Below are 26,828 nucleotides of genomic sequence, written 5' to 3' on the forward strand. Positions count from 1 at the left end.
GGTTTACTCCCCCGATGGCTGCAATGGCTGGAGCTGTACAGATCTGAAGCCAGGAGCCAGGAGCTTCTTCAAGGTCTCCCACACAGGTGCAGGGTCCCAAGGACTTGGGCCATCTTCTACTGCTTTTCTGGGCCATGGGGGAGAGCTGGATTGGAAGTGGAGCAGCAAGAACTCGAATTGGCGCCTATAAGGGATGCCGGCACTGCAGGCGGCAGCTTTACCGCTAAGCCGCAGCGTCCGCCCCTGGACAGTTTCTGAGATGTGAAACCGTTGAGGCAAACCTATTCTTCAAGGCAGCAATTTCATACGTGGGATTTGTTGCATGGATACACATGCGTTCAGAGGCGTATGTACAGGTATCTTTACTGCAGCATAGAGCGTCACACAGTGAAAGCACCCCGTCTTCCTCAGTGAGTACTGGCTGTGATGCATCCACGCAATGAAGAACTCTGTAGCCATTCAAAAGATGGAAGTGGACAGGCGTTTGGCCTGGCGGTTGATGCCTGCATCCCATATTGGAGTGTTTGGGTTTGAGTCCTGGCTCTACTCCTGATTTTGACTTGTTGTTAATGTGCACCGTTTTTATATTGGCACCCTAAGTCCTGAAGGCTGCATGGATTCTGTCAAGTTCAAAGTCTTCACCACGGCCTTCAATGCCCTTTGCAACACAATCCTGGTTTTCCCAAGTCTTTGCGTTTCTCTGCATAAATACTCTGCCTGGCATGCAGACCCCCGGCCCAACTCTACCATGGCAGGAAGTTCCTGAACCAGGCCCTCCTATCGCTAGTGCTCAGGTGGGAGCCCACAGCCAACAACCAGATTCCAGAGCTCAGAGCTTGGATAGATACTTGGTGCATAGCAGATGCCCAGTGCGTAAATAAAAGCTGGTTACCTACCTTGCAGGTTTGCTTGACATCGCGGCTCCAAGTCACCCGAGTTGTATTCCAGCGCCGCCACTTGGTTCCCTGTTTGCCAGAATCTTCACCTCTCCGTGCCTCGGCGTCCTCACTGCATGTGCTGGAGGACAGAGGAGCAGCAGTCCTTAGGGCTGTTGTGGAAATGAAAGGTTCGTGTATGGAAAGCACTTGGAACGGTGTCCAGCACATGACCCACGATGTTATTTGTTACTGTTACTATTTCTGGTTTTCTGTGCCATCTGCTTTTGCCATATGAATCTTCACTGTCATGGCAGTGAAAGTCAGCCCTCAAGCCTTTGTGTCCATCTTCCCCCACTGCCAACATTTATCAGGCTGGGCTCTTGCCCGGAAGCCTTCCTAGCTCTGGTGCTACCAACTGCATCCCAGCCCCACTGTCCTGTGGGAAACCAGGCCTGGCTGCCACAGCTTCCGGTCTCTCTTGCTTGGAGCTCCTGGGCGTGTGTGTCCATCTGTCGGTGCACCTTGCACTGCAGTGGTCTCAACTGAGCGTGTCTGGATGGTTTCAGCTCTCACGTGCCCGCCCAGCCCCGAGCCCTGGATCCCAGGAGAGGCGGCGGTGCTGAAACGTGCTGTCCTTCCTGGGGAGAGGTAGAGAGAAGCAGGGGCCTCTTGACAGACCATGGAGGACAGGGGAAGGGCCCTCTCCAGGAAGCGCAGCGGCACAGCCCTGGGCTGGGCCCCTCCGCGGGAGCAGTGATGCGCTCTTAGGCACCTGGCCAGTTTTCAAAAATCAGTTGCCACCTTGGGAAAGTAGGCGCTGTGTTGAGTTGACTTAATTTCCAGTTTCCTACTGTGTTAATGGCTGGCCCGGGGCTGCACCGTGGCGTTTCGGGTTTTGGGACGTGTGTCCAGGCCTGTTCCAGGCATGTCGGAGGCAGAGCTAGGAATCCTTGAGTACGAGGTCCTGGGGCAGTGGCCTTAGCATCCCCTGGAGCTCCTGGACCAGAATTTGCCTCCTCACCATTCCTCAGGTGCTACACGTGCAGGTTGGCGCCCGGGAAACTGTCCACAGCAGGGGCCGCAAAGGGAGATCCGGGGGTCCTCAGACTCTTGGGGGGTATCTTTGAACAACTCTCAAGGCTTCTTCCTTTTTGTCTGTTTCAATCTCATTCTCTTAGGAGGACAAAGTGGAATTTTCCAGGGGCTAGAGGATATGGGATTCAAAAAATTGAATACAGAAGCCCCAGCTGCTCCCCATTAAGTTTCTGTTTAGTTAAAAACATTCGCAGAAAAACCAACCAGCCGAGAAAACGAAGACAACCATAAAACAATGCCACGCTTACTGATGCTGTGTTTTGGCTTTGGAGAACACAGTAGTTATTTTTCATAAATAGATGCTAATTATGTTGAGATACAATGGGCTTGTTTCTTTTTAGAAGAATGAGTGAATGACTGTTTTGTAAGCCTCTCAGTGTTGATTTCCACGTCAGTAAATACCCGTAGATGTCACTCACAGGCACAAGTGCTGTGTGGGCTTCTCAGTAGGTTTTCAGAGTGCAACGGGATCCTGAGACCAGAATGTCTGTATCTTCTTGGTCTGGAACAAACTTCCCCTCCCCCAGGAGAGAGGGCCACAGATGGACCCAAATGACAAGGGAGGGGGCCCGAGGCTGTGGGTGGGGAACATCCCAGGGGGTCCCCCAGTACTGGGAACCCCCATTTCCAGGGCCCCATGGCTCCAGCAACCACGGGCCTGATGCCGCGGAGGGGTGAATTCCAGGGTCTGAGCAGCAGTTGGACACGGGATTCCTGGGTGCTCCAGCTGGGAGTCCCCTCCGTCACCTGGGGAATTCATCCTCACAAGACCGTGAGTCAGTAGGACCTGTCAGGGCTGGACCTGGACGGGTCAGGTGGCAGGCTGTCCGCTGTCCCCTCTCCTCTCTGGGCCCCTGTTAACCCAGCTGCAAAACGGAAGGTGAAACTGCTCCCTCCCACTCCTGGGCAGAGTCACCGGGCAACTAATAAAAGACCGCGAAGCCCCAGCTCATCTCTGCCTCATCCCCTCCCGAGAGTAATGACCTTGGTTGGTGACTGAGGCAGCCGGAGTTCAAACCAGGGGAGGGAGTGCTCACTGCCCACCCAGCCTGAGGGCAGGGGCCCTTGCTCCACAGTCAGCAGCCCTTGTTCTGGCCCACTGTGTGTGGGCAGGAAGCTGTGGGGCAAGCCAAGGGCTGAGAGGTGGCCTCTGCCCGCCCCAGTGTCCAGAGGTGGCCCTCCTCGTCCATCTGTCCACCCAGCAAACATGGTGGGGACCCCAGGCCGCTGTGAAGCTGCCCAGGGTTCAGAACTGACTGTGCCTCTGCTGGGATGCGCAGGTGTCACCTCACTGAGGACCCTCACCCGTGTGTTCATCCAGAACTGGGCCATCACTTTTTTTTTTTTTTTAAGATTTATTTATTTACCTGAAAGGCAGAGTTAGAAAGAGAGAGACAGAAAGGTCTTCCATCTGCTGGTTTACTCCCCAAATGACCGCAATGGCTGGAGTTGGTCCAATCTGAAACCAAGAGCCAGAAGCTTCTTCTAGGTCTCCCCCATGGGTGCAGGGGCCCAAGCACTCCACTGCCCTCCCAGGCCATTAGGAGGGAGCTGGATCGGAAGCAGAGCAGCTGGGACTCAAACCGGTGCCCATAGGAGATGCTGGCACTGCAGGAGGTAGCTTTACCGGCTACACCACAGTGCTGGCCCCGGGCCATCACTCTGAGGCTGCGTGGACTGGAATGATCTGATGTAACTGATCCAAGAATAAAAGGTGTTTTTCCTGGGAACCAGGAGGATCAGGCCTCATAGAGATTAGGTTGGTGCTAGAAATTGTTAAAGGCATACTGTCTTTACCATTCTAAGAAAGTACAATGTTTATTTACTGCGTGCTTCCTCTGTACCAAGTGCCACTCCAATCAGCTTCTCCCGCAATGGTGGGGCGCTAGCATCAGAGAGGAAATGGGAAAGGACACACACATCCTCAAGCCTGCCCACAACTCGACCTCAGACGGCCTGAGCGTAGGACCCGCTTCCTAGCCCCGCGGTCGCATCATCATTAGCATGCTTCTAAAGCGCTCTCGTTTCTGCCAGAGCTGGTGCTGCGGCCACAGCCGAGACCCAGGGAGGTTGCCAGATGCTGGCTTTGCTGGTGCCGGTACCACTTGGTTCTGGTTCTGCATTCATCCTTCTAAGCACCAAACTTATCTGAGGTGTTTCAACATGTTCATGGAGGGCAGGCCTTTGGCCTAGTGGTTGAGATGCCACCTCCAGTGCCAGAGTATCTGGGTTCGAGTCCCAGCTCTGCTTCTGACTCCAGCCTCCTGCTTAATGCAGATCCTGGGAGGCGGTGGTGATGGCTCAAGTAGCCGGGTCCCCGCCACCCACCTGGGAGGCCTGGCTTCGGCCTGACCCATCCTTGGCTGCTGTGGGCATTTCGGGAGTGAACCATTTGGGTGGGAGCTCTTTCAAATAACATTTTAAAAAGTGTTTGTAAAAAATGGAATTAAAAACTGAGTTTCTTTTTGGTGCAGAAATATTTAAATCTATGCATACAAAGAGTCATCAGAAGGTTCCTGGAATATGCATGTTATCAAAAAACTGCATGGATTATGCAACTGTTTATTAACTCCCGCCCCCGGCAAGATGATAAAGGGGAGGAGGGATAAAAGGCAGTGAGACACGACCTTAAAGGAACTCGGGATCCCTAAGAAGGAACAAATGCAGAAAATAATTACGACAACACATGGTAAAAGGGTGATTCCCAAGAAACGCATACGTACAGAGCTGGGAGAGGACATTTCCAGCAAAAGCCTCCTGGGAGAGAGAATGAGATAATTTAATTCTGCCGGGAGAATGATGATCTTCCTGAGAATTCTAAGTGCCTTTTTACCAAATCTCAAATGGAAGCCACTGGAAAAAATACTCTCACAATCTATTTCTCAATCTTTCCGGCCCCTAAACATTCTCAGACTCCTAAGGGAATGCAAAAGGAAGAGCAGGTGAAACAGTTAGGGGTGAGAAGCTTCCAGCTCCGACCGTGTCCGGGCCGGCACAGCCAGGATCAGGGATCATCCTGGGTCCAGGTACCCCAGAAAACCACACCTGAGTGCCACCTGCCACACACACACTGCCCTGCTGAGAAGGTTCTAGAGGCCGGTGGCCCGGGAGGGTGTCTAAACCAGAGCCGACTGTGTGTTTCAAAGCAGCTGGAAGAGAGGACTTGAGTGTCCCCAGCACAAGGAGACGAGTTCGAGGCGATGGAGACGCCCATTGCCCTGAGCTGGTGATCACTGTCGCACACAGGCAGCACAGGGACACACCGCACCCCACAAACGCCGCATGTACAGCTACCTTGGATCAATTGACAATTTATAACACGTCTACGCAAGAAGCCTAGATGCACAGGCTGGGAGAATCAGGAAGAAAGCAGACAGAAGAATGACAAACAAAAGGCCAGATCTAAAAAATGATTCCTATTGTGATAATGGAGAAATCCAGACAGGTGAAAACCAAGCCAAGGAGTGGGCGGTCAGCCTGAAGTTCAGGAAGCTCCCGTCCCTCACTGGAGTACCTGGGGTCCGTCCCCACTCCAGCTTCCTGATATTACAGACCCGGGAGGCAGCAGCGGTGGCTCAAGAAATTGGGTTGCTGCCACCCTCTTGGGAGAACCAGGTTGAGTGCCTGGCTCCTGGCTTCAGTCTGACCCAGCTCTGGCTGGTGTGAGCATTTGGGGAATGAACCAGAGGATGGAAGACCTCCCTCTCTGTCTTGCTTAAATAAATAAATAAAGTTTTTTTTTTTAAAATAAAAGAATTATCAGAGGACATCCTGCAACACAGAAAAAGGAGACAGCTAAGTACAAAGATGCAGGAAGCAAATGCTCCGGCGTGGAAGAGACGCAGGTTCCAGAGTGATCCTGCAGGGAAACCCCAGGGAGCCAACAGGGACTTTTGCATCAGGATCAGGAGTTGTGGAGACGGCAAGAAAGTGCCCCAGGGTCTCAACAGTGGTGGCACCGCTGGCGGGTCTCAGAGTCTCGAGGAGCTACTGTAACCATTGCAAAGTGCTTGGCTTGACATGGGAACCAGCAAGAAGAAGATAGAGCAGCCGTGAGGCCCAGGGTTCCCGTGAAGACAAAGTGTTCAGGACGTAGAAGCAGACGTGGTTTAACCACCTGGGCTGACAGAGAGTGAGTCTGCAAGATTACACCGACATGAGGTGGGGGTGTGCTTGGGGAGGGCACAGAGGGGCTGTGAGGGGCGTAGACCGCATTTAACGAAACCCTCGCAGGAGGCACGGCTCAGTCGTCGCTGTGTTTCTGACAGATCATGTAGCGGCAACCCCTTTCTGTATTTAGAGCATGTCATTCGGAGACGAGAACGTCAATTTGAAAATTATGAGGAAAGGAATGGTGTATATAAGGCTGGAGGAGGTCAAGAGCATGCTCTGGGTGTGTGGCTGTCAATACAAAGTCCAGGACCTAGAACACAGAACCTGCTCCGAAAACAGGTGTCTCAGGGGCCGGCGCTGTGGTGTAGCAGGTAAAGCTGCCGCCTGCAGTGCCGGCATCCCATGGGAATGCTGGATGGGAAGAGGAGCAGCAGGGACTCGAACTGGCGCCCATGTGGGATGTCGGCACTGCAGGTGGCGGCTTTACCCACTACACCACAGCACTGGCTCCAGTCTGAGCTCTCAGCTTGAAGCCTTCAGTCCGTTTTCAGTGACTTTCTGTGGCTGGCGTTAGTCCCGTGCACGGCAGTCGTCTGAGTGTGGAGGTCCCGCACGCACATCACGGTGTGGGCACCCCCGAGGAAAACCTTTCATCACATTCTGGTTAGGGACAGTGCTTCCGATCTTCAGTCTTAGAGTTTCCAGTCATTCCCCAAATCGTTTAGACCAGCATCTCTGTTCTCCATGCCTTCCAGAGACATCACATCATGTTTGTAATCAAACTGGGTTTTTTGGCGTAGTCTGCATTGCATCAGGGGCCCCCTGCCTCCTTGGGAGATTTTTTAAGTGTTTATAGGTTACTCTTAGAGCCGTCCAGTTCTGTGGCTTTGACGAGTGGGTAGTGACAAGGGAGCGATTTAGACATTTATATATTCTGGACATGAAACTCTTATCAGACCCAGGTCAGTGAGGATTTATTTCGGAACCATCCATTCTCTTCCATCGGCCTCTCTGTCCTTAATACCAGTATCATTGTGTTTTGGCTACTGTTGCTTTGCAATAAGTTTAAAAAACTCGAAGGAGAAGAAAAGAGTTTCAAAGATGTCTACACTGTTTTTCATATTTTCCAATGTAGTTCCCTCATCACGGCTCTTAATTTCTGAGCCGTCTGATGTCCTTTTGTTTCAGTCTGGAGGTATTTCTTGCAGGGCAAACTGGTTAGCGATGAATTTTGTTTTTTGTGTATTTTAAAATGTGTATGTGTCACCTGCATTTTAAAAAAAAAAAGATTTATTTAGGCACGCGCCGCAGCTCACTTGGCTAATCCTCCGCCTGCAGCACCAGCACCCCAGGTTCTAGTCCCAGTTGGGGCACCGAGTACTAGTTCCAGTTGCTCCTCTTCCAGTCCAGCTCTCTGCTGTGGCCCAGAAGGGCAGTGGAGGATGGTCCAAGTGCTTGAGTCCCTGCACCTGCTTGGGAGACCAGGAGGAACACCTGGCTCCTGGCTTTGGATTGGCGCAGCGCCATCTGTAGTGGCCATTAGGGGAGTGAACCAACGGAAGGAAGACCTTTCTGTCTCTCTCTCACTGTCTATAACTCTCTCTCTGTCACTAACTCTGCCTGTGAGAAAAAAGAAGATTTATTTATTTGAAAGGCAGAGTTACAGAGAGGCACAGAGAGGGAGAGCGAGAGAGAGGGGAGAGGGAGAGAGAGAAGGAGAGGGAGAATCTTTCATCCAGTGGTTCACTCCCAAAATAGCTGCAATGGCCAGAGCTGCGCTGATCTGGAGCCAGGAGCCAGGAGCCAGGAACCAGGAGCTTCTTCAGGGTCTCTCACGTGGGTGCAGGGGCCCAAGCACTTGGGCCATCTTCCACTGCTTTCTCAGGCCATAGCAGAGAGCTGGATTGGAATTGGAGCAGCCGGGACTCGAACTGGTGCCCATATGGGATGTCGGCACTGCAGGTGGTGGCTTTACCTGCTAGGCCACAGCACTGGCCCCTTTCCTCCACTTCTGAAGGATGCTATTGGTGGGTAGAGAACTCTTGATTGGCAGGCTTTCTCTTCCAGTGCCTTGATTGGCAGGCTTTCTCTTCCAGTGTCTTGAGTATGTTGTCCTACTAACTTCTGGCCTCCATGGCTTCCGATGGGAAGTGAGCTTTTACTCTTCCTGAGGGTCCCTTGTATGTGATGAGCCATTTTCCTGTTGAGTTCAAGAGTCTGTCTTTGAATAGTCTGATTATGCTGTGCTCACATGTGCATCTCCTGAGCCCATCCTCCCTGAAGTTCTTGGGTTTTCATCAAATTTGCAAGATTTTCATTCATCATTTCTTCACCTTTTCTTTCCGTTTTCCCTCTCCTATTCCCTTCTGAAACTTCCATTGTAAGTATGCTGATATAATTGCCAATGTCACACAAGTTCATTTGTCTGATTCTTTCGCCTTTCTGTTCCTCAGACTGAATCATCTCCATTGGCTTATCAGGGATTCTTTCTCCTGTCATCTGAAGTCTCCCGGGGAGCCTGTCAAGCCAAATTTTTCACTTCACTTTGGGAAAAGTTACTGCATTTTTCAACTCCAGTTGCAATAAGAAGTCATATTTTTCAACTCCAGAATTTCTATCTGGGTCTCATTTACAACTTTTCTCTCTTTATTGATACATTTTTTATTTGGTAAGAAAATCATCCTCTTATTTTCCTTTGATTTTTTTCCAGACACATTTTCCCTTAGTTTTTTGAAAATATGTACAGTATTTGAGTTGAAGTCTTCTAGGAGGTCCAATGGTCTCTTTGGAGACGGTTTTTATTGGCTGTTTCAATCCTGATGTAGGGGATCTGTCTGCCTCCCACGTGTCTCTCATAATGTTTCCTGAAAACAGGACGTCTTGCAATAAATATGTCACCTCAGAAGTGGGATTTCTTCCCTTTTGTGGGCTGTGTGGCTGTTTTTCCTTCTGTGCTGTCTGTGTTGTTGGCTTAGTGGTGGTTAGAGATGAGTCAGGTTTCACGGCATTTCTCAACCAATATTTCTTTCCCCTTCGGCAAGAGGCTGTGGGAGGGGGGAGGGGCACCTTCCTCGCTCAGCTGGGTCTGCAGCTCTGCCTTAGCCTTTGCTTCCTACTTGTATGGGTCCTGGAAGTCAGCCTGGGGTCATAGGTTGGGGCTGTTTCTTGACCCTGCACACAACCCCGCATGGGTGACAAAGCCTTCAGGATCCTCAGGAATGCGTCAGATCTTTCCACTGTGCACATTTTACTCCCCAGGTCTTTAAACATTTTTGACAAGGCTCTTATTTGACCACACTGATATCATGGCCCCAGGGCAGTGACAGGTTGTTTTGACAAAGGTCTTGGGGATAAGGGCTTTTCCTGCAGGGCAAATTCGGGTCAGACAGATAAGGACAGCCCCCAGGAGAGGCCTCTTCCAGGAGCTGCCATCCTGGTCCCAGGGATGGGACTCTTGGGACTGACCCTGGGGAGCTGCAGGCTGCTGGCCTCTGGGTTGCAAGACCACCATGAGAAGGGTCAGGGAGAGGGAAATGGGTCAAGGCCACTGATCCTGAGGTTCTTAATGAGATTCAGCCATTTTAAAAAAATGAATGCCCCTAGATTATTGTCAATTTGGTTAATTTTCAGAGTTCTAGAGATGTTGATTTTGCCAAATTTGGTTAGTGTTTTCAGTGTTTTTATGCAGGTTCTCTTTCCTAAACTGCCACCTCCAGACACACATTTTTTATTTTATGTGTGTTTGTATTTTTTATTACAGAAAGTTTCAACCACATACAGAGTGGAAACTGGGATGGTGGGGCCCCATGTGGCCTTCCTGCCTGGTCCAACAGTGTTAACACACGGACGTGGCTGCTCATCTGGGCCTTGGTCCCCAGACAAGGACAAGGGGGTACTTTGTTTAGGATGGCTTCCCAGATGGGAGAGCCGGTGAGGGGCGACATGGAGCCGGCCACCGGCTGATTGCCCTGGAGAAGCCATGTCCACCCGTGGACCCCTGCCTGCCTGCCCCTGGGGAAAGCCTCGTCAGACAGGGACTGATTCCAGGTGTGCATATGTGGATGGGTCTCGCATCAGGAGAGTGGCCGAAGACATGGGGACACAAGTCCAAAGTGCAGGAGCCAGGAGAGACGCTGTCAGGGACCAGTTCCTGCCGCCGATACTGGGGTGGCGACAGTAGAGGCCCAGAGAACTTGGCGAGCCCGATACACATTCTCACAGACCGCCTCGCCTCCCGTCGATGGATCAAGACGCGCATTTGTAACAAGTTACCTAGGGGCTTTTAATGCACCTTCTAGGGCGTGGGCTCTCACTGTGGACCGCACATCGAAACCACTGGTTTCGGTCGGCCTTGGCTAGTTACATCCTGGAGGCCGGGGCCGGTTTAGGTCGCCCTCTGCTGGCTGTCGTTAAGATTGCAGCAGGCTGTCCCCAGCCCTCAGCCTCCTGGGGTGCTCCCTGCTCTGGAAGGCCCAGCTGTCCCTGGGACACTGCACAGCCAGCGGCCTCTGCCTTTCTCCAGGAAGACCCTCGGGACCCTGACGTGGTCTCAGCCGAGGCGTTGCGCTGGCACCACGCGCCACTCTGACCTGCAGGGAGCGCTCCAGGTGCTCCCAGCTGTGTGTCAGATCTTGGTGTTGTGGGGGTGGGGTGGGAGCCACTGGGACTTGGATGATGGTTTTGGCCAGTACCTGGCCCTGGCAGGAATCGCCAGAGCTGACTCCGCCAGGCATGGTTCTCAGCGCGCCGCGTGTGTTATCCCAGGACCCATGGCAGCTCCGTGACAGGGGCCCCGTTATTATCTGCAGTGTGTAAGCGAGGAAACCGAGGCACGAGGTGGCTCCCCAATGTCACGCAGTCCGTGAGGAGGCAGAGCCGCGGCCCTCTGCAGTCTGTGCCGCGAGCACGATTAGCCACACGTGACCGTGCCCAGCTCCCGGGAGCCGCTTGACGCCCATGGTCACATTTGGCTTTGCAAGTGGGAAGTCAGGACTCCCGGGGTAGGGGGTGAGGCATGGAGGGGATGTGGGCTCCGTGCTCCTCAGCCCGGGGCCCCTGGTGGCAGAGTCCGTGGGCCAAGCCTGCTGCAGGCACCGCCGGCTGTGTGTGGTTGCCGTGTGCTCCTTCGTGAGTCTGGGCCAGCAAGGTTGGGAAGGGCTGGCAAGTCTGCACGGGACCAAGTGGCCCAGTTGTGATCACACAGAAGTTCGGGTGGTTGCTGCCAATTGGGGAGTGAACCAGCGGATGGAAGACCTCTCTCTCTGTCTCTGCCTCTCTCTGTAACTCTCTTTCAAATAAATAAAATAAAATCTTTTTTTTTTTTTTAAAAGAGAGGTCTTCCATCCGCTGGTTCACTCCCCAGATGGCTGCAAGGGCTGGAGCTGTGCTGATCCGAAACCAGGAGCTTCTTCCGGGTCTCCCATGCTGGTGAAGGAGCCCAAGGACTTGGGCCATCTTCCACTGCTTTCCCAGGCCATAGCAGGAGCTGGATGGGAAGTGGAGCAGCTGGGACTCGAACCAGAGCCCATATGGGATGCCGGTGCTGCAGGTGGAGGCTTAGCCGACTGCACCCCAGCGCCAGCCCCCAATGAGAGCTCTTAGCTTGTGGCAAGGAGAGGGGTGAGTAGAGCCTCCTCTGTGGGGACAGGGGTGATGGCTCTGGCGGCCAGGATGGATTCTCATGCGTGTGTGCTCAGGGCTGGCGGTGACGGATTTTGGGACGCGGTTTTGACTGTGGCGCGGGCTGGGTGACCACGTTTTGCTCTTGCCCATTTGCTACCTTCTCCAGCCAGTGTGCGAGTTCTCTGAGGTCCTATCAGGAGTTTCTCCTCTCCCTGGCTCAGCCAGGGTCGGTTTCCATCACTTGCATCAGGTCTGCCCCGCGGGGCTCCGGCATTCCTCTGTCCCCTGGGGACCGTTGCCTGCCCTGGCCCAGGGCCACGCCTGCATCTTTCTTTCGTCCCCCATGATCGCAGCCTGTCTGGATCTTATCTCCTCCTCTCTGGCTCCCCGCTGGGATACGAGCTCCATGGACCCTTGTGTTTTTGTGGGCACAGCATAGTGTGCAGCATGGTTGTGGCTGACTGATGGATGCACAGGTGTGTGTGGGTGGGGAGGGGCTCAGAGGCTTGTTAGGAGACAGAGGTGACCTGGGGGTCCCCGGATGGCAGGTGAGCCCCTGACTTCCAGCCCATTCCTTCCCCAGAGTCACCTGAAGACCCTGGTTCTCCCCCTCCCCAGGGATCAGCCGTGGGTGAGGACGGGTGGGGGTTGCGTCTGGAAGCTCTCTGTCTGTTAGGAAGGTAACAACGACGTTAACATTTCATCCACATTTGAAAGGCAGAGTTCCAGCGAGCAGGAGAGACAGGGAGAGAGAGGTCTCACTCCCCAAGTGGCTGGGCCCGGCTGAAACCAAGAGCCTGGGACTCCACCTGGGTCTCCCACGGTGGGGGCAGGGGCCAGGCACTGGGGCCATCCTCTGCTGCTTTCCCAGGCAGAAGCGGAGCAGCTGGGACTTGAACTGGCACTCGTATGGGATGCTGGTGTCGCAGGTGGCAGCTTAACCTGCCACAACACTGGCCCCGAGAAAGCTCTGCCTCTGAGCGGAGTCACAGGACTTGTCCCGGTGCTAGGCAGGAGGACGCCCAGCCAGGCTCACCAGGGCACAACAATCAACTCGTGCTGGAGTTGGCCACTGTAGCGTTGAGACCTTGAGAATCGCAGAGGGCACCTTGATGATGCAGGGCGTTGTCACCAGGCTGATACGCGCGGGGGCTTGTGGCCTTCCCTGGGTGCCTGTGCCAGCTGCAGAGTTTCTCTAACACACAAGTCAGAGCGTCCCCAGGCCCCCACCTTGCTCAGAGCTCGCCTCATTCCGGCTTTCAAGGCATCCAGGCCCTGCCCCTTGTCTGTCTGCACCCCCCCCCCCCCCGCTGCCCTCACCCAGCTCTCCCTGCTCTCCTGGGGCTCCCGCTTGCACATCCTCGCCCCTCACGGTTCCTGGCTGGCTCCTGCCTGACTCCACTGCCAGCCGGCCTCCCCAGCCCCGCCCTCCTCCCCCTTGCTCGTCAGTGCCTCCTCGTTGCTGGATTCCTGGTTTGGATTTATTTCCTTGCTCCTTGTGTCATCCGACTCCTCCTGCCTCTCCCCTGCTTTCACTCCCGCACCTTCCAGCCACCCCCATGACAGCAAAGCTTCTGGAAACCACAGCCCCTCTCTGCTGAGTCCCTGTACCTGGGCCCCACCAGGATGGCCCAGCACCTGTGAGTCAGGGAGCTCTTGCTCACAGAATTTAGCAACCTGGTGACCCGGGCGGGGGTCACAGCTTCCAGGACCAGGTGACTTGATTGTGCAGGTCAAACACAAATTTCAAAATCTTGCTGTGGAGTTACAGCCCCATCCCCTACTGTGTTTCGTGGCTAAGCAGAAGGGTGGGCCTGCACGCGCCCCCCAGGGGCTATCAGATGTCACAAGTGCCTGCATTTCCCCTATGGGCCAGTAGGAGGAGCTCTACTTCCATCCCTGAGGTCTTACAAATCCTGGGAGAGGCATAACCCAAGCTTGACAACAGGTGTGTCCTCTGGGAAAAGGTGTTTTTCTTTTCTTTTCTTTTTTTTTTAACTCTCTATCTTTTAAAAGATTTATTTTATTCATTTGAAAGGTAGAGTTATAGAAAGGGGAGAGAGAGAGGAGAGAGAGAGATAGAGAGGTTTTTCATCCACTGGTTCACTCCCCAGATGGCCACAATGGCCAGAGCTGGGCCAATCTGAAGCCAGGAGCCAGGAGCTTCCTCTGGGTCTCCCACTCGGGTGCAGGGGCCCAAGCACTTGGGCCATCCTCAGCTTATTTCCCAGGCTATAGCAGAGAGTTGGATGAGAAGTGGAGCAGCTGAGACTTGAACTGGTGCCCATATGTCTCTGCAGGCAGCATCTTAACCTGCTGTGCCACAGATCGGTCCCTCTCCAACTCCCTTATGTGCTTAAATATTTGGGAAATTTCATGCTTTAATTCATGTGTATAAAAATATGTTGTTCTTTTGTTCAATTATTTCAGAGGCACACAGAGACATAGACAGCTCCCCCGCCCCCCGTGCTCCTGTCTGCTGGTTCACTCACCAAATGCCTGCAGCGTTGGGGCTGGGCCGGGCCAAAATCTGCAGCCAGGAACTCAGTCCAGGTCTCCCACGCTGTGGCAGGGACCCAAGTCCTAGAGCCGTCACTGCTGCCTCCCGCGGGGCGGGGCTTGAGCCCGGGTGCTGCAGGATGGTGTGCGGGCATCCCAACCTGCAGCTGGGCTGCTAGGCCCAACGCTCGCCCCTCCGAAGATGTTCATGTGTTTGTATGTGTTTATTTTACATTTTTTATTTGATTAGAGAGACAGCTAATTTACCACAGAGCGGCCATAAAGTCTGAGCACAGAGACTGTAAGTAATAAAAAGCCGTATAAAGGGAAAAGGAGACATAACAGGTAATACAGAGTAATATTAGCTTGAGCAGTAAGTCCTAGTGCTCCATTTTGTTACGGATTGGCCTCCCCACCCCCGGTTCTGCCGAGGGCACGGGTCTATGCAGCGAGTCCAGGGTGCAGGAGGTCCCAGGCAGGGTGCAAGGGTGGTGAAGTGGCTGTGTTCACTGCGCTGGGCACAGCCCCGGTCGCCCTGGTGCCTGGCAGACGAGATGTTGAATGGATCATGTCATGGCCCGGGACAGATCATGATCAATAAATCATAATTATGGACTCCACTTACACTTCCACCCTGTAGACCGGCAACCATGACAGATAAACAGACGGCTGCAGTCCAGTGCTGTAGGCGACAGGTGGGGAAGGTGGCTGGTATGAGAACAAGGAGCCTCCCTGGCAGCCCGTTTCCCCCCTGGGACCAGACAGAGACGACGTCCACCTTCAAAGGTCGCTGGTGGGGGTGGGGTGGGGCGCCCGGCACTGGGCAGGCTCCAGGCTGAGTGCAGCTGTCTGAGCCTGGCTCTCCAAGACATGCGTGACCAAGGCTGGGAGGGGGACTGGCCTGGAGCCCGAAGCAGGGTCAGGCAAGAGACTGCTTCTGGGCCCAGGGCCACGCGAGTCCCCTGCCCATGACACTTCCCCAGTGTGGGAATGGGAACCAATTACCACACAGTGGCAGGAAGGGGCCTGGGAGGAGGTGCCCAGGAAGCCTTCTCAAGGCTGGGTGCTGTGGCAGATCCACAGTCCCTGGGTTTCTGTGTCCTTTACCCCCCTGCCTCTCTGTGCACCTGCTGGTGTGTATCATGGGATGACTTTTCAGCAGCTGTGTGGGTAGCGCTGCGTGGCACACAGGTCAGGCGTGAGAGCCAGCGTGCCTGGCTGAGTCCCGGTTGGCTCTGTCACTCACTGCCTTCCCAGTGGCCTCAGCGACTCTCAGCCTTGGCCCCCCCATCTGCAAAGTGGGACTATGGTACCGGCCAGTCCTCTCCTCTGAGGCTTGCTGGAAGGAGTAACCAAATGCCTACAAAGAGCTTCCAACAGCTGCCAGCAGAGGGCGCACCCTCAAGGCACAGTAGCTATCATGGTTTTCTTTTTTCAGTCATTCCAATCACTTAATTCATTCATCCATGTATCCACAATCTCATTCACTTTTCTGACTCTTTCATGAATATTTGTGGGTGCTTCATCCGCACCAGACACTGGTGCTACGTGTGGAAGACGTGGGCTAAAGGCACCGTGGTTCTGGCCCAGGACAAGTACACAATACAGGCTGGAGGACAGACCTAGGCTGAACGGACTTGACGCCAAAGTGGCCCACAAAGACACAGGAGCTTGAAGAAGGGGGGCGGGGCGAGGTGGGGCGAGCTGGGCAGTCTCCCCGCGGAAGGCGCCCTTGATCCGGGTGCTGGAGTGGGAGTCGACATTCTCTTGGAGACGCCGGTTAGTGACATCCTTAGCTGAAGAGCAAACCACATGGAAATGCAGTGACAAAACAACAACCAGTTCTGTGGCTGGCGATGTGGGTGAGGCGCCGGGGATCGTTGCCAGGGTGTGAAACCCTGTTTCCCAGAAGAGTGTCCCCAGGTCAGCCCACTGTCCCCGTGGGGGCTGATGTTCCAGCCCCCTAGATCGGACGCCCGAGGGCACGCCCATCAGCATCCCTGCATCCCGATGACGCGAGCGCTAATTCGGGCAACTCGTTTGGATGACAGTCGCTTGGTTTCCCTGTCAGGCCTGACACATCCCCAACTGTGGTATGTTGCAACTCCGCCTGACTTATCAGCCTGGGATAAATGATTTATCAGCCAGGGGGTGGGAGCCGATCCTGAGTGTGCCCCTGTTGCCCGGCACAGGAGCGGGGTGGGGCTGGACCGCAGCAGGGGGGGAGTCGCCACCTCGCTAGGCTCCGAAGATCCAGGGCGATCAGGGAGCCCACACCTTGGAGGGCATCCACTCAGGGGCACCCATTCCACACAAGGGCCAGTGCTGGGGCACACGGGTGACGCTGCCTCCCCTGGGAGCTGAGCCCAGCTGCTCCACTTCCTGTCCAGCTCCCCGCTAATAATGCAGCTGGGAAAGCGGCAGAAGATGGCCCGGGTATTTGGGTCCCTGCCACCCGTGTGGGAGACCCGGATGGCGTTCCAGGCTCCGGGCTTTGGTCTGGCTCAGCCCTGGTCATTGCGTTTGCATTTGGGGGAGTGAACCAGCAGTTAGAAGATCTCTTTCTCTCTCTGGGTAACTCTGCCTTTCAAATAAAATAAATATTTAAAAGCAAGTTTGTAGAAAAATAGAATTAAAAGATAAATTCATTTCGATGCCAAAACTTCAAAACCTATGTAGTTTTTTCAAAACATGCATTTTCTATGAGCTTTTTGAGTATTCCTCATACTGCCTGGGCCAAGATGGGATGAGGATGGGGCGCTCACTGGCCCCTGTGTTGTGAGCGAGTCCCCACGCCCCCGCCTGGGCCGCTCGTGTCGCCACGTGTCAGCGGGCTCCTGCAGGAAGCAGAGCCTGAGCTGTACGTAGCAGCTGAGGTTTGTAGGATAGAAAGCCTCTGAAAGATCAAAGGTGGAGAAGGCAGGCGCGAGCCACAGAGGCTCAGGCTGCACCGCGCATCTAAAAGGTCTCGGCCCGGCAAGCCTGGAGCAGCGGCTGCCCACGGAGGCCGTCATACTGGGCACCGGCCAGGGTGCTCGCTCCTGCTGGCGCAGCACCGCCTGGGGGCGCCCAGCAAGGCATGGCTTGGGCAGAGGCTGACCTGCAGCCCGGTGCTGACAGCTAATCACCCTCCTTGCCCTCTCAACAAGTTCCTTCTTGAAAGGTTAAAGAAGGACACCTGCTGTCACTGGCACAAAAGTGGCCAGGCTTCTCCACTCTTGCAAGCGGGCGATAGCAGAAGCCTGGGAGGCCCAGGCTGGAAAGCTCACACAAGCCTCCTTCCATCGTGTCGGGGCCGGACATGCTCCCAGGGGTAGGAAGCAGCCCCGGGGCTTGGTGCTGCCGGTGGGGCGATGCCAGCGGCCATCTTTCCCCTCAGTGTGCCACAGACCGCACATCCGAGCCCACGAGGGCAGAAGCGAGCTTGCTCGGCCGTGTGCTCGAGGCGGCAGCCCCGCCTGGACCTGCCTCTGCTTTCAAGCCAAGGCCACGGTCCTGCGGGGCAGCCCTGGCCGTGATCGGCCGTGGCCCGTTTCTGCCCCGTGCCCACTCTCTATGGGAAACCTGTGCACCCTGGCTCCCCACTGGGCAGCTGTGGTTCTGTCGGAGCTGCACCATGGCTCCATCCACCCAGGTCAGACTTGCACCGCCTGTGAAGGTTCATCCCGACACCTGCTTCCCCCGACAGGCAGCCCTCCCGGCCAGTGCCCTGTACTTCCGGGGTAGGGGGAGATGAGGAGCAAGGCCTTAGCCACTTTCGTTCCTCTAAGGAGCAATGCCCTCCTCCTCTACTCCGCAGATGTGTTGCTAGCTTCTCCCTGCGCCTGGGCAGGTGCTGGTCCTTACCTACGGATACGCTTGGGAAGAAGGATTGGGTGTGTGCAACCCAGCTTGGCCTCTGCTCCTCTTGGTTCTCAGTAAGCCCCTCAGCTTATGCAGGGGTTCTGCTCCTGTGCAAGGGAGCACCACTTTCAGTCCAGCATCGCCTGTGTCTCGCCTGTTACCTTTCTCTCTGATGGTAAACGCCCACTTGGCCAATGACCACACTTCCCAGCCTCCCTTGCAGCTGGCTGTGGCCAGGTCACTGGGTTCAGGTCAATGGGATGGGAGCGGAAGTGGAAGGCATGATTTTCGTGTGTAATTTAAAAAGACCCATTGTTCCTTTAGTGGGACAGAGGGTACCTACCTGTTCCCCTCTCTCCTTTCCTCCTGGATGGACTGTGGACATCAAAGCTTTATGGCAGAATGGCCACATGGGACCACCAGTGGATGCTACTTATGGAAACTCACGAGTGAAAGGACGGATGCCTGAACTGCCTCCCCAGGCCCTCACACAGGTGGGAAGCAGGTGCCCTTCCTGTTCTTCCGGAATTCAGGCCCCTGCTGTGGCGGCTGAGCGCCCCCTCACCAGCAGGGCAGATGCCGACTCTGGGGTCAGCAAGCAGCCGGCTCGCTCTCCCACTGCGCTGTAACGGCCTCCATCCTGAAAGAAACACGGTGCCGAGGCCACTGCCTGCTGCTCTGTCCTTTGATGGCTAAAACCATTCCGCACCCATGCGGGATGGAGGACATATTAGCCACAGCGCTCACCAGCCGATTGTGCCTGGGGTTCGTTAGAAACTGACATGGATTTTCCACATTGGGCCCCCGGAGAGGCTCTCTGGGGGGAGGTGGCCAAGGCAGGGAGCACGCTGCTTGTTGGCTGTTATCTCCCTGGATCACAAAGCAGGTGCCTGGGGGGTGCTGGCGGGTGACACTGATGCTTCAGGACTGGCCGTCTGGGGCGTGCCTTGTGTGGACGGAAGTGGAAAGCTCTGTTGTTTTTTTTAAGATTTTTTTTATTTGACAGGTAGAGTTACAGACAGTGAGAGAGACAGAGAGAAAGGTCTTCCTTTTGTTGGTTCACTCCCAAAATGGCCTCAATGGCCAGAGCTACGCCTATCCGAAGCCAGGAGCCAGGTGCCTCCTCCTGGTCTCCCAGGCAGGTGCAGGAGCCCAAGCACTTGGGCCATCCTTCACTGCTTTCCTGGGCCACAGCAGAGAGCTGGACTGGAAGAGGGGCAACCAGGACTAGAACCCGGCACCCATATGGGATGCCGGCACTGCAGGCAGAGGATTAACAAGTGAGCCACGGCGCCGGCCCCAAGTCTGGGTTTTTTGCCTTCCTGTTGGAGGCCAGAGCAGAAGTCTCTTCCCCCCTAACCCTCCCCGTGGGGGACAGGGCCAGAGCCTCCGAGGAGGAATGGGGTGTGCCTATCTCCAAGCCAAAGCTAACGGCAAGCCCAGGAACCCACCTGCAGGGAGTGAGGATTCTTGCTAGAGGAGATGCGAGAGTCTGCCTCCACGGCTAGGGGACCAGCTCTGCTAGGCTGCCAGAGCTGGGGCCTCATGACCGTCCCTGGGATAGCAAATGCCGACGAAGTCTGGCGTCGGCTTCCCCCCGTGGGTCCTGGAGGTGGGAAGCCCAGGCTGGGGCAGCTGGAGAGGCAGCAGGAGGAGGGGCAGCTGAGCCAGGGGGACCCCTGAGGGGCCGGCCCCAAAGCGTCATGAAGCCACCACTGCACACTTCCAGGGGAGCTAGAGCTTCCTCCAGGGGCCGAAGCTGGAGCCCTGGGCCCTGGGCAGGGGCCACGTTCCAGTGGCACCGTGGGGGCAGACCTGTGTCCCGTGTCTTGGGGCTCCTCCCTTATCCTGCTCCAGCCCTGAAGGATCAGGCAACAGGAGGGGAGGAAGGAGAGGAAGAGGAGAAGGGGACGACAGGGTCCGGGTTGCCAGGAAGAAGCCGTGAGCTGGAGGCGAGCCGGAGGCTTCTACCCAGTCTGCGCTGGTCCCTTACACTGAAGCGAGATGGATTGGCCCAACGGGACGGGTCAGAGCATGTGCCAGAAATCCAGGGGGCCTGCTTGGGGTTATTTCAGGCGCCAGGCCCGAGGAACCCACAGGGCGAGTTTGAAGGCAGAGAGGGCTGTGGCTGGCAGCAGGGGCACCTGGTGGCCTGTCCTCGGCACACGGCTTGGGGAGGGCAGAGGCCAGACCGGCAGCAGCAGGATCTGAAGCCCCTGTCACTCAGATGCTGTAGACAGGCCCTAATCACGGCTTTGCCCGGATGTCTGTGGCCCTCCCGGCAGCCACACAGCACCAGCCCAGTCCCTACGGACATGGGACACAGAAAACAAGGTGTCCCCGAGTTCATCCCTTCTCCAGAGGGCCATGGCGCCAGCCCCTCTCCCCCTCTCCCTCCCCAGGCGAAACAGAGGCTTGGCAGAGTCGGTGCTGCGGGGCCACACTCGGTAACGTTTATTTGGGATGTGAAGATGTGAACGCCACAGCAGGTGACTGATTGACCGTCTCCTGTCCCCGGGGCTGCCCGAGGGCAGAGTGGGCCGGTCCTGAGTGTAGACCGGGGATCGGCACTTGGTGCAGACTGGTCCTCCCGTGTCCATCTGGAGAGTCTCTGGTCAGGGGCCAGCCTGTCCTGCGGCACGGAGGGTCTGAGGTATGAATCGGGCCCAGGGGGGCTCACGGAGCAGGCAGCAGGGAGGGGACGTGCAAAAGTGATCAAGTCACAGGCCAGGGTCCACCTGGTCCGGGCTGGGAGGGCGGGGCCGTTGGGGGTGTGGCTGCAGACGGGAGGTCCCAGTCCGGCAGGCAGGCGTGGGGCATGAGAGCCCGAGCAGGGCTCTCACGCCGCTTGCACGCACTCCCTGTTCCACGCGTCCCAGGTTTGTGCGGGGGAGGGGCCGCCAGGGCCCTTCACTCGGCCACGTCAATGGACAGCATGGCCTTGATTGCCGGGAACTTGTTGCAGGAGAAGTCGGCGAGCAGCTGCTTGGTGCCGCTCCGAGTGGGCAGGATCTCGAAACGGATCCGGGACCGCTCCTTGGGGCGCAGCGCAGGCACCCTGGTGGGGAAGAGCGAGGATCAGAGCAGATGCGAGATACACAGGCCCGTGGGCTGCGGGGCTCTGGGGAGGCTTAGAAAGGCCACTGCTTCTCCAGTCCCCCCAGCTGCCTGTGGGGGGCGCCCGGTCCCCTCAGCCCTGAGCCCCAGCAGCAGGGGAGGACACGCTGTGCTGAGCCAGGGGCCAGCCCTTGGCTTGGTGAGCCCGGCTTCCCAAGGGTTCATATTTGCTGAGCTCCCAAACCAAGCGCAGCCCCAAGTCCCTCCTAAGAGTAAGGGAGCCCAGGTCGGCGCTCGCTCTGTCTGCCCTGCCCAGGAGCTCGGGCCGGGCCCCTCTGCCGCCCCCGCGTGCCTGCCCGGCCCAGGCCTGGGACTCACTCGATCTTGAGGTTGCCACGCAGCAGGCCACTGCCCTCCACCATCAGCACGCAGTCCTTCACGGGCTCGTCCAGGGGGTTGGAGAAGAGCATCTGCACGTTCACGGGCTTCTGCACCTGAGCCTGGTCCAGCACCTGTGGGGGCCACGACCCGGCTGCTCAGTCCGGCCTGGCCCTCAGCGAGGGTGGGGCAGGACGGCGTGGTGATGGGGAAGGTGTCCGAGTGTGCAAGAACGGAGGACCGTCTGCTAAGCCCCCTCAGTGCCAGCCGGCCTCCCGGCACCCGAGATGGAAGATCCTGGGGCGCTGCGCTCACCCCACACCGCGGACACTCAGACTCAGCAGGCGAGGGGCACTGTGCGGTGGCTCTGGGTGCCACGACCTCCCTGCCTCGCTCAGAAGCCCTGAAGGACGACCTCTGCTTCCTGGGGCAGCCCAGGCTGCTGCAGGCCCGGGGGAGGCTTGACGCTCAAGTGCGTGTCACTTTCCTCCAGCCTCCCAGGAGGCCCCTCAGCTGCTGAGGAGGTGACCAGAGCGCCCAGGGCTCCCCTGCTGACCCAAATCTGCAAATGCGTCTACAGCCGAGACCGGCCACAGCGGCCTGTGTCTGACTGCCCGAGGGCACGGGGCAGTGACTTGAAGGACATCAGCCCTCGGGATGACCGAGGGGCCGATTCCGTGGCTTGAGGTCCTTCATGCTAACCGTCAAGGAGTGCCAGGTGATGGGACTGGACTTCACCCTGGCTGTGACCACCTCTGCGAGCTTGAAAACGGGCGCCCCACCCCCACGCCAATGAATTCATTCAGTCCAGACAAGCGAGTGCTGTGATTTTCTGAAGGCGTAAGCAGAGGGGAGACTGTATCTCAAAGGAGGAAGATCAGGTGCCTTTCACAAAGACGGAGGGAGAAAGCCCACGGTGGTGCATTTCCAGCCTGTTGTGTTCCGATTTCCCGTCTAAGGATATTACTTTAAAGATAAAGTAGGCTTAGGATGGAAACCCAAAAGATGGCGCACCCAAGTGTTGAATAAAATGCCATAGAAAGGTGTGAGAACGCCACATCATGGGGAGAATCTAAGTTCACTCCAACACCAGCTGAAGGCAGCATGTTTTCACAGCCGCACTGGCTGCAACCCCATGTCAGTTTCTAGACTCAGGAGTTGGGGTGGGAACCCGCCGGCCCATGTCTGCAGAAATGGGGGGTTTCCTGTGAAGCAGGAGAGGCTGCAGCAGGCCGGGGACAAGCTATGGCTGCACCTGCAGCTCCGCTGGGTCAGCACGAACGAAAAAACCCAGGGTCGATGGTGCCACTCCCACGTTGGCCTGCAGAGGGCGCTATCAGCCCTGAGTCCTGGATGGGGTAGCCCTGCCCTCCGGGAGTTGACAGTCAGGAAGGGGATCACGACCCACAAATAAAGGTAATTTTCCTGGTGGGAGGAGGATGGGGGGTTCTGAGGGGGTATGACTGGCAACAAGGCCAGGTTTGGGGGCATCAGATATGACAGGACATTTTTAGACAGCCAGGGAAACATCCCATTATGCCCAGGACAGAGCTGGAGCTACCGAGACTCAAACAAGGCACCTGCTCAGAGTCACTGCTGATGAATGGTGCTGGGCAGACACAACGCCAGCTCTCCCTGGGGTGAGGCACCCCAAGGGCAGAGCCACTACTCCTCACTGCTGCCCCCGTGTGGCCATCTGGGCACTAGCTTCCTGGTCCCCGAGAAGCGACAGCTCTTTACCGGGAAGCACAGCCCAGGCCCATGAGATTGAAAGGGTGCATTGTGGGAGACTGGGACCCCCACATCAGAGTGGGCACCCTGGGTCCCTCCTCCCCCTGAGGTCGGGGACCCCAGCAGCTGGTGGCATTGTGAATGGATAGGAAAGGGTGCTCACTGTGCAGACAGCAGGCAAGTGGGGCCTGGCCCAGGGGGCTCTCAGCTGCACCCCAAGGGGAGACCCCATCTTTTCTGCCCATTGCCGGCCTGCTCTTGACCAGCTCCTTCCCCCTGGGGCTGGGCTTCCCTTCTGCCCTGCGCCCAGTGGCTGGAAGGCCGGGGACAGGGTGGGAGGCAGCACAGGTGCTGAGAAAGGGACAGAGTGACCCCAGGGACCTCCTGCATCCCTGCCAGCCCCTACATGCCCAGGCTCCCGGGACGGGGCCTGCAGCCAGGAGCAGGCAGGGCCTAAGTCAGAGCAGAGGGAGAGAAGAGCCTCTGCTCTCGGCCACTCTTGAGATGTTGGTCCTGGCTACTGATGACCAGGAGGCCTGGGACAGGGCACGGCTGGGGGCCCTGGCTTCTCTCTGGGCCTCAGTTCTCTCGGGCATGATGGCAGCCTAGGGGAGCATGAGAGTAGGCTCCTGGGAGTGCGTGAGTCTGTGGCTCTGGGGTCTGGAGCAGGGAGAGACGCACCTAAGCTGTGCCTGTTTCTAGTCTATTCCCTGGACAGGGTGCAGGTCTACTGTCCAAGGACAGGTCACGCATGGGGCCCCGCCGTGGTTCTCGGACACAGGCCCAGAACACAGCCTGTGCCCCGTAGCTGACTCGGGGGATTCCAGCCCCGGAGGGTCTAGAACTAGAATCAGGGGGAGGCGCCAGGTGAGCATGCGCGTGCATCTGGCCCGAGCAGAGTTCCGGGCTCATCAAGCTGGCAGGGGCTGGGCTGGAGCAGAGACCAGAGGGAAAGGGCTGTGCTTGGCGGGGCGGGAGGGCTGGCCGAGCAGGCGCCCCTCCCCCTCCTTTACCTCCAGGGTCAGGGTGGGGTTGTCCAGGATGACGTCCCGCGCCACCACCACCTCGGCTTCCTCGGGGACCTTGCAGATGGCAGTGGTCCGGATCATGTTGTCCGACTTGAGGAATTTATCATACTGAGCATAGGAGATCGTCACGGGATGCTGAGTTTCTGGAAGGAGAAGCGAGGGTGGAACCGAGCACGAGGGAGTGAGGATGGCTCCTGCACACTTGGTGAGACGCCAGGCCAGGCTGGTGTGAGCCGCTGGAGTGTCCCTGTGCCATCCAGGTCCCCACTGAGCCCTGTCCACCGGGACCTCCCCCCTGTGCCGGGTGGGCTTCAGAACAGGGCCCAGGGAGACACCAGAAGCCTGGCTGAGTGGGCAGATCCCCAAAAGGATGGGCTCGCAGGGCCCGAAGCTAGAACTGCTTCCTCCCCATTCTGGAAAAGTGTTGGAGGGGGAGAGGTCCCTTCTAAGGGGCGGGGCCAAGGACACCCATGTTAGCCGATTGCCCAAGGACAAAACAGCAGTAATGACGACAACACATCAAGAACTAGGAAGGGAAGTGGGGCATTGTCCAAATAAATGCTCAGGATTCCCCTGGCTGTCGCAAGCCCGAGTGGATGGCCACCACATCCTGAGCCACCTCCCGGCCACAGGCCTCTCCTGCCTCTGAGCCATCCATGTGCCAGTCCCACCAAGCCCAGTAAGACTGCAGGATTTTCTAAATCACGCCGTTGCTCTCTCTGTCACTCTAAAATCTTCCATGGCTCCCTGCTGCCGGGGGACTAAGGTTCCACCCCTCAGCCTGGCCCTGACCTGAGCCCAACTCGCCTCCCCTTCAAAGACCTGTGTGTATTTCTCACCTCCACGCTTCCACCTGCACAGTTCCCCAGGTGAAATGCCCCTCCCAGCTCCTCTCCATGCGCCGCCCCTCCGCGGGCTGGAAGGCCCCTCTCTGACCCCGCAGGCAGAGTAGCCCTCTCCCTTCTGCTGGTTCTGGCACTGCTCTCCCTCCTGTGCTCCACGGGGCGCCCCAGCACCCCAGGGGCACAAGCTCCTGCAGGCTAGGGCCGCAAGGAGGAGGCCGCCATGAATGTGGACGGAACAGCCGACCCCGTCAGTAACCGCCGCAGCCCAGAGAGGGGGCGGACTCATCCAGGGTCCCCAGCAAGCATGAGACAGCGTCGGGGCCCCCCCGGCCCCTCACCAGCCTCCTCCTCCCCTCTCCTGCCACTCTGCTGGCTCTGGCTGTTTCCCTCCTGTGAGTGTCTTCGGTCTCCAGAGAGAGCTCTGCTTTGAGCTGGGAAGGCAGCTGACGGCCGGCAGGGCGGCTGTCCCTGCTGCTGAGACCGTGTCTGTGGGCAGACAGGCTGCCGGGCTGCTGCCTTCTGCCAGGGGTGACACACCTGCGCCTCTCCGCAGCCAGAATTCCTGCAGATGGGCCGCGTAATGAAGCAGGTTTTATGGGAGGCAAAGCTCTACTCCTCCCTCCCTAATCTGCTTTGTGAATCCCGACTTCTCATCATGGCGTGCAGGATGCTGCCCGTGTGGAAACACCTGTGCGCTAATCCCTCCGCGTGGCCCCAGCCTGCCTCTGCCCCACCCGCGCCAGTCCCCATCTTGCTCCCCAGGGCCGAGGAGTCCCTGCTCCCCCTCCCCGCTCCGCAGATGCTCGGACATCCATGAAAACCAGCCAGGAATCCAGAGACTCCACTCACCCCGTGGCAGCTATGGCGGGGGTCAGGGACACTGAGGCTGATGTAGCCCATCCAGGGTCAAACCTGGAAAGTGGTTAACTGTGGGGCAGAGTGGGGGGGGCGGTGGCATGAGGGAGAGGTAGCCCTGGAGTTAGCACCGGGAAACCCAGGAGCTGGACCCTACATGGCCCCGCCCTGGCTCTGACACCCGGCCTCTGAAGCCGGTCGTCCAGCTCTCTCAGCCTCAGCTTCGGCCGCTGTCCCGTGGACACTGACCTCTGGGAGGTCATGTGAGGTCGCCTGTAGGGCCAGGCCGTGCAGGCTCTGGGAGGCAGCAGACATCTGTACAGGAGGCTCCCTCCAGGCAGAAGAGGATTTTGGTCGGCACCACCCTGACCTGTGCTGTTCACAGGGAAAGCAGCTCCCAAGGCACCAAGGTCTAACCACAGGTGCCGCGGACCGCCCCCCTCCTTGGGCGGCTGGGCTGCCTGAGGCCGCGTGGGTCCCTGGGACTCCCCCAGCTCTGGGGCGAGTTACCTGCTTCGGGGTCCAGGTCCACGGTGAAGGAGTCCTTCCACACCTCGTGCACCAGCGTGCCATTGTAGACGATGGTCCACGCCGTCATGTTCACGGTCACTGTCTTCTTCTCCCTGGTCAAGTTCTTGAGCAGCAGGGCCAGGCTGACCTCTTTGCCCACTGCCAGGACGCCGGTGATCTTGAACCTGCCAGAGATGCTGGGTGACCGCTCCTCTTCAACCAAATCCCTTGCTGATGTGGGGCTAAATGCCGCGTGGGGCTTGAGTTTCCTCAGAGCTTTCTGGAACACTCGTCTTTCCTCACTGGAACCTGTGTGTTGGGAGAAGACCGAAACACTGCAGCGGTGTGGACGACGCCCTGCCTGGGTGCTGGCC

The 26,828-nt window shown here is 57.1% G+C and overlaps 1 protein-coding gene across 1 annotated transcript in view; it reads right to left on the reverse strand.

The window, feature by feature from the left end:
- Nucleotides 1–20,960: 20,960 nt before the first annotated feature.
- The window catches only part of TGM3 (transglutaminase 3), a 175,224-nt gene continuing 169,356 nt past the window's right edge, over nt 20,961–26,828 (reverse strand). Inside the window, exons 10-13 of the mRNA XM_062202527.1 lie at nt 26,455–26,763; nt 24,230–24,387; nt 21,486–21,619; nt 20,961–21,108 (exon numbers count right to left, since the gene is read on the reverse strand). Of these exons, the coding sequence (XP_062058511.1) occupies nt 20,961–21,108; nt 21,486–21,619; nt 24,230–24,387; nt 26,455–26,763 (749 nt within the window). The remainder of the gene's footprint in view (nt 21,109–21,485; nt 21,620–24,229; nt 24,388–26,454; nt 26,764–26,828) is intronic.

The sequence above is a fragment of the Lepus europaeus genome, chromosome 10, assembly GCF_033115175.1.
Source record: "Lepus europaeus isolate LE1 chromosome 10, mLepTim1.pri, whole genome shotgun sequence".
Classification (NCBI taxonomy): Eukaryota; Metazoa; Chordata; class Mammalia; order Lagomorpha; family Leporidae; genus Lepus; species Lepus europaeus.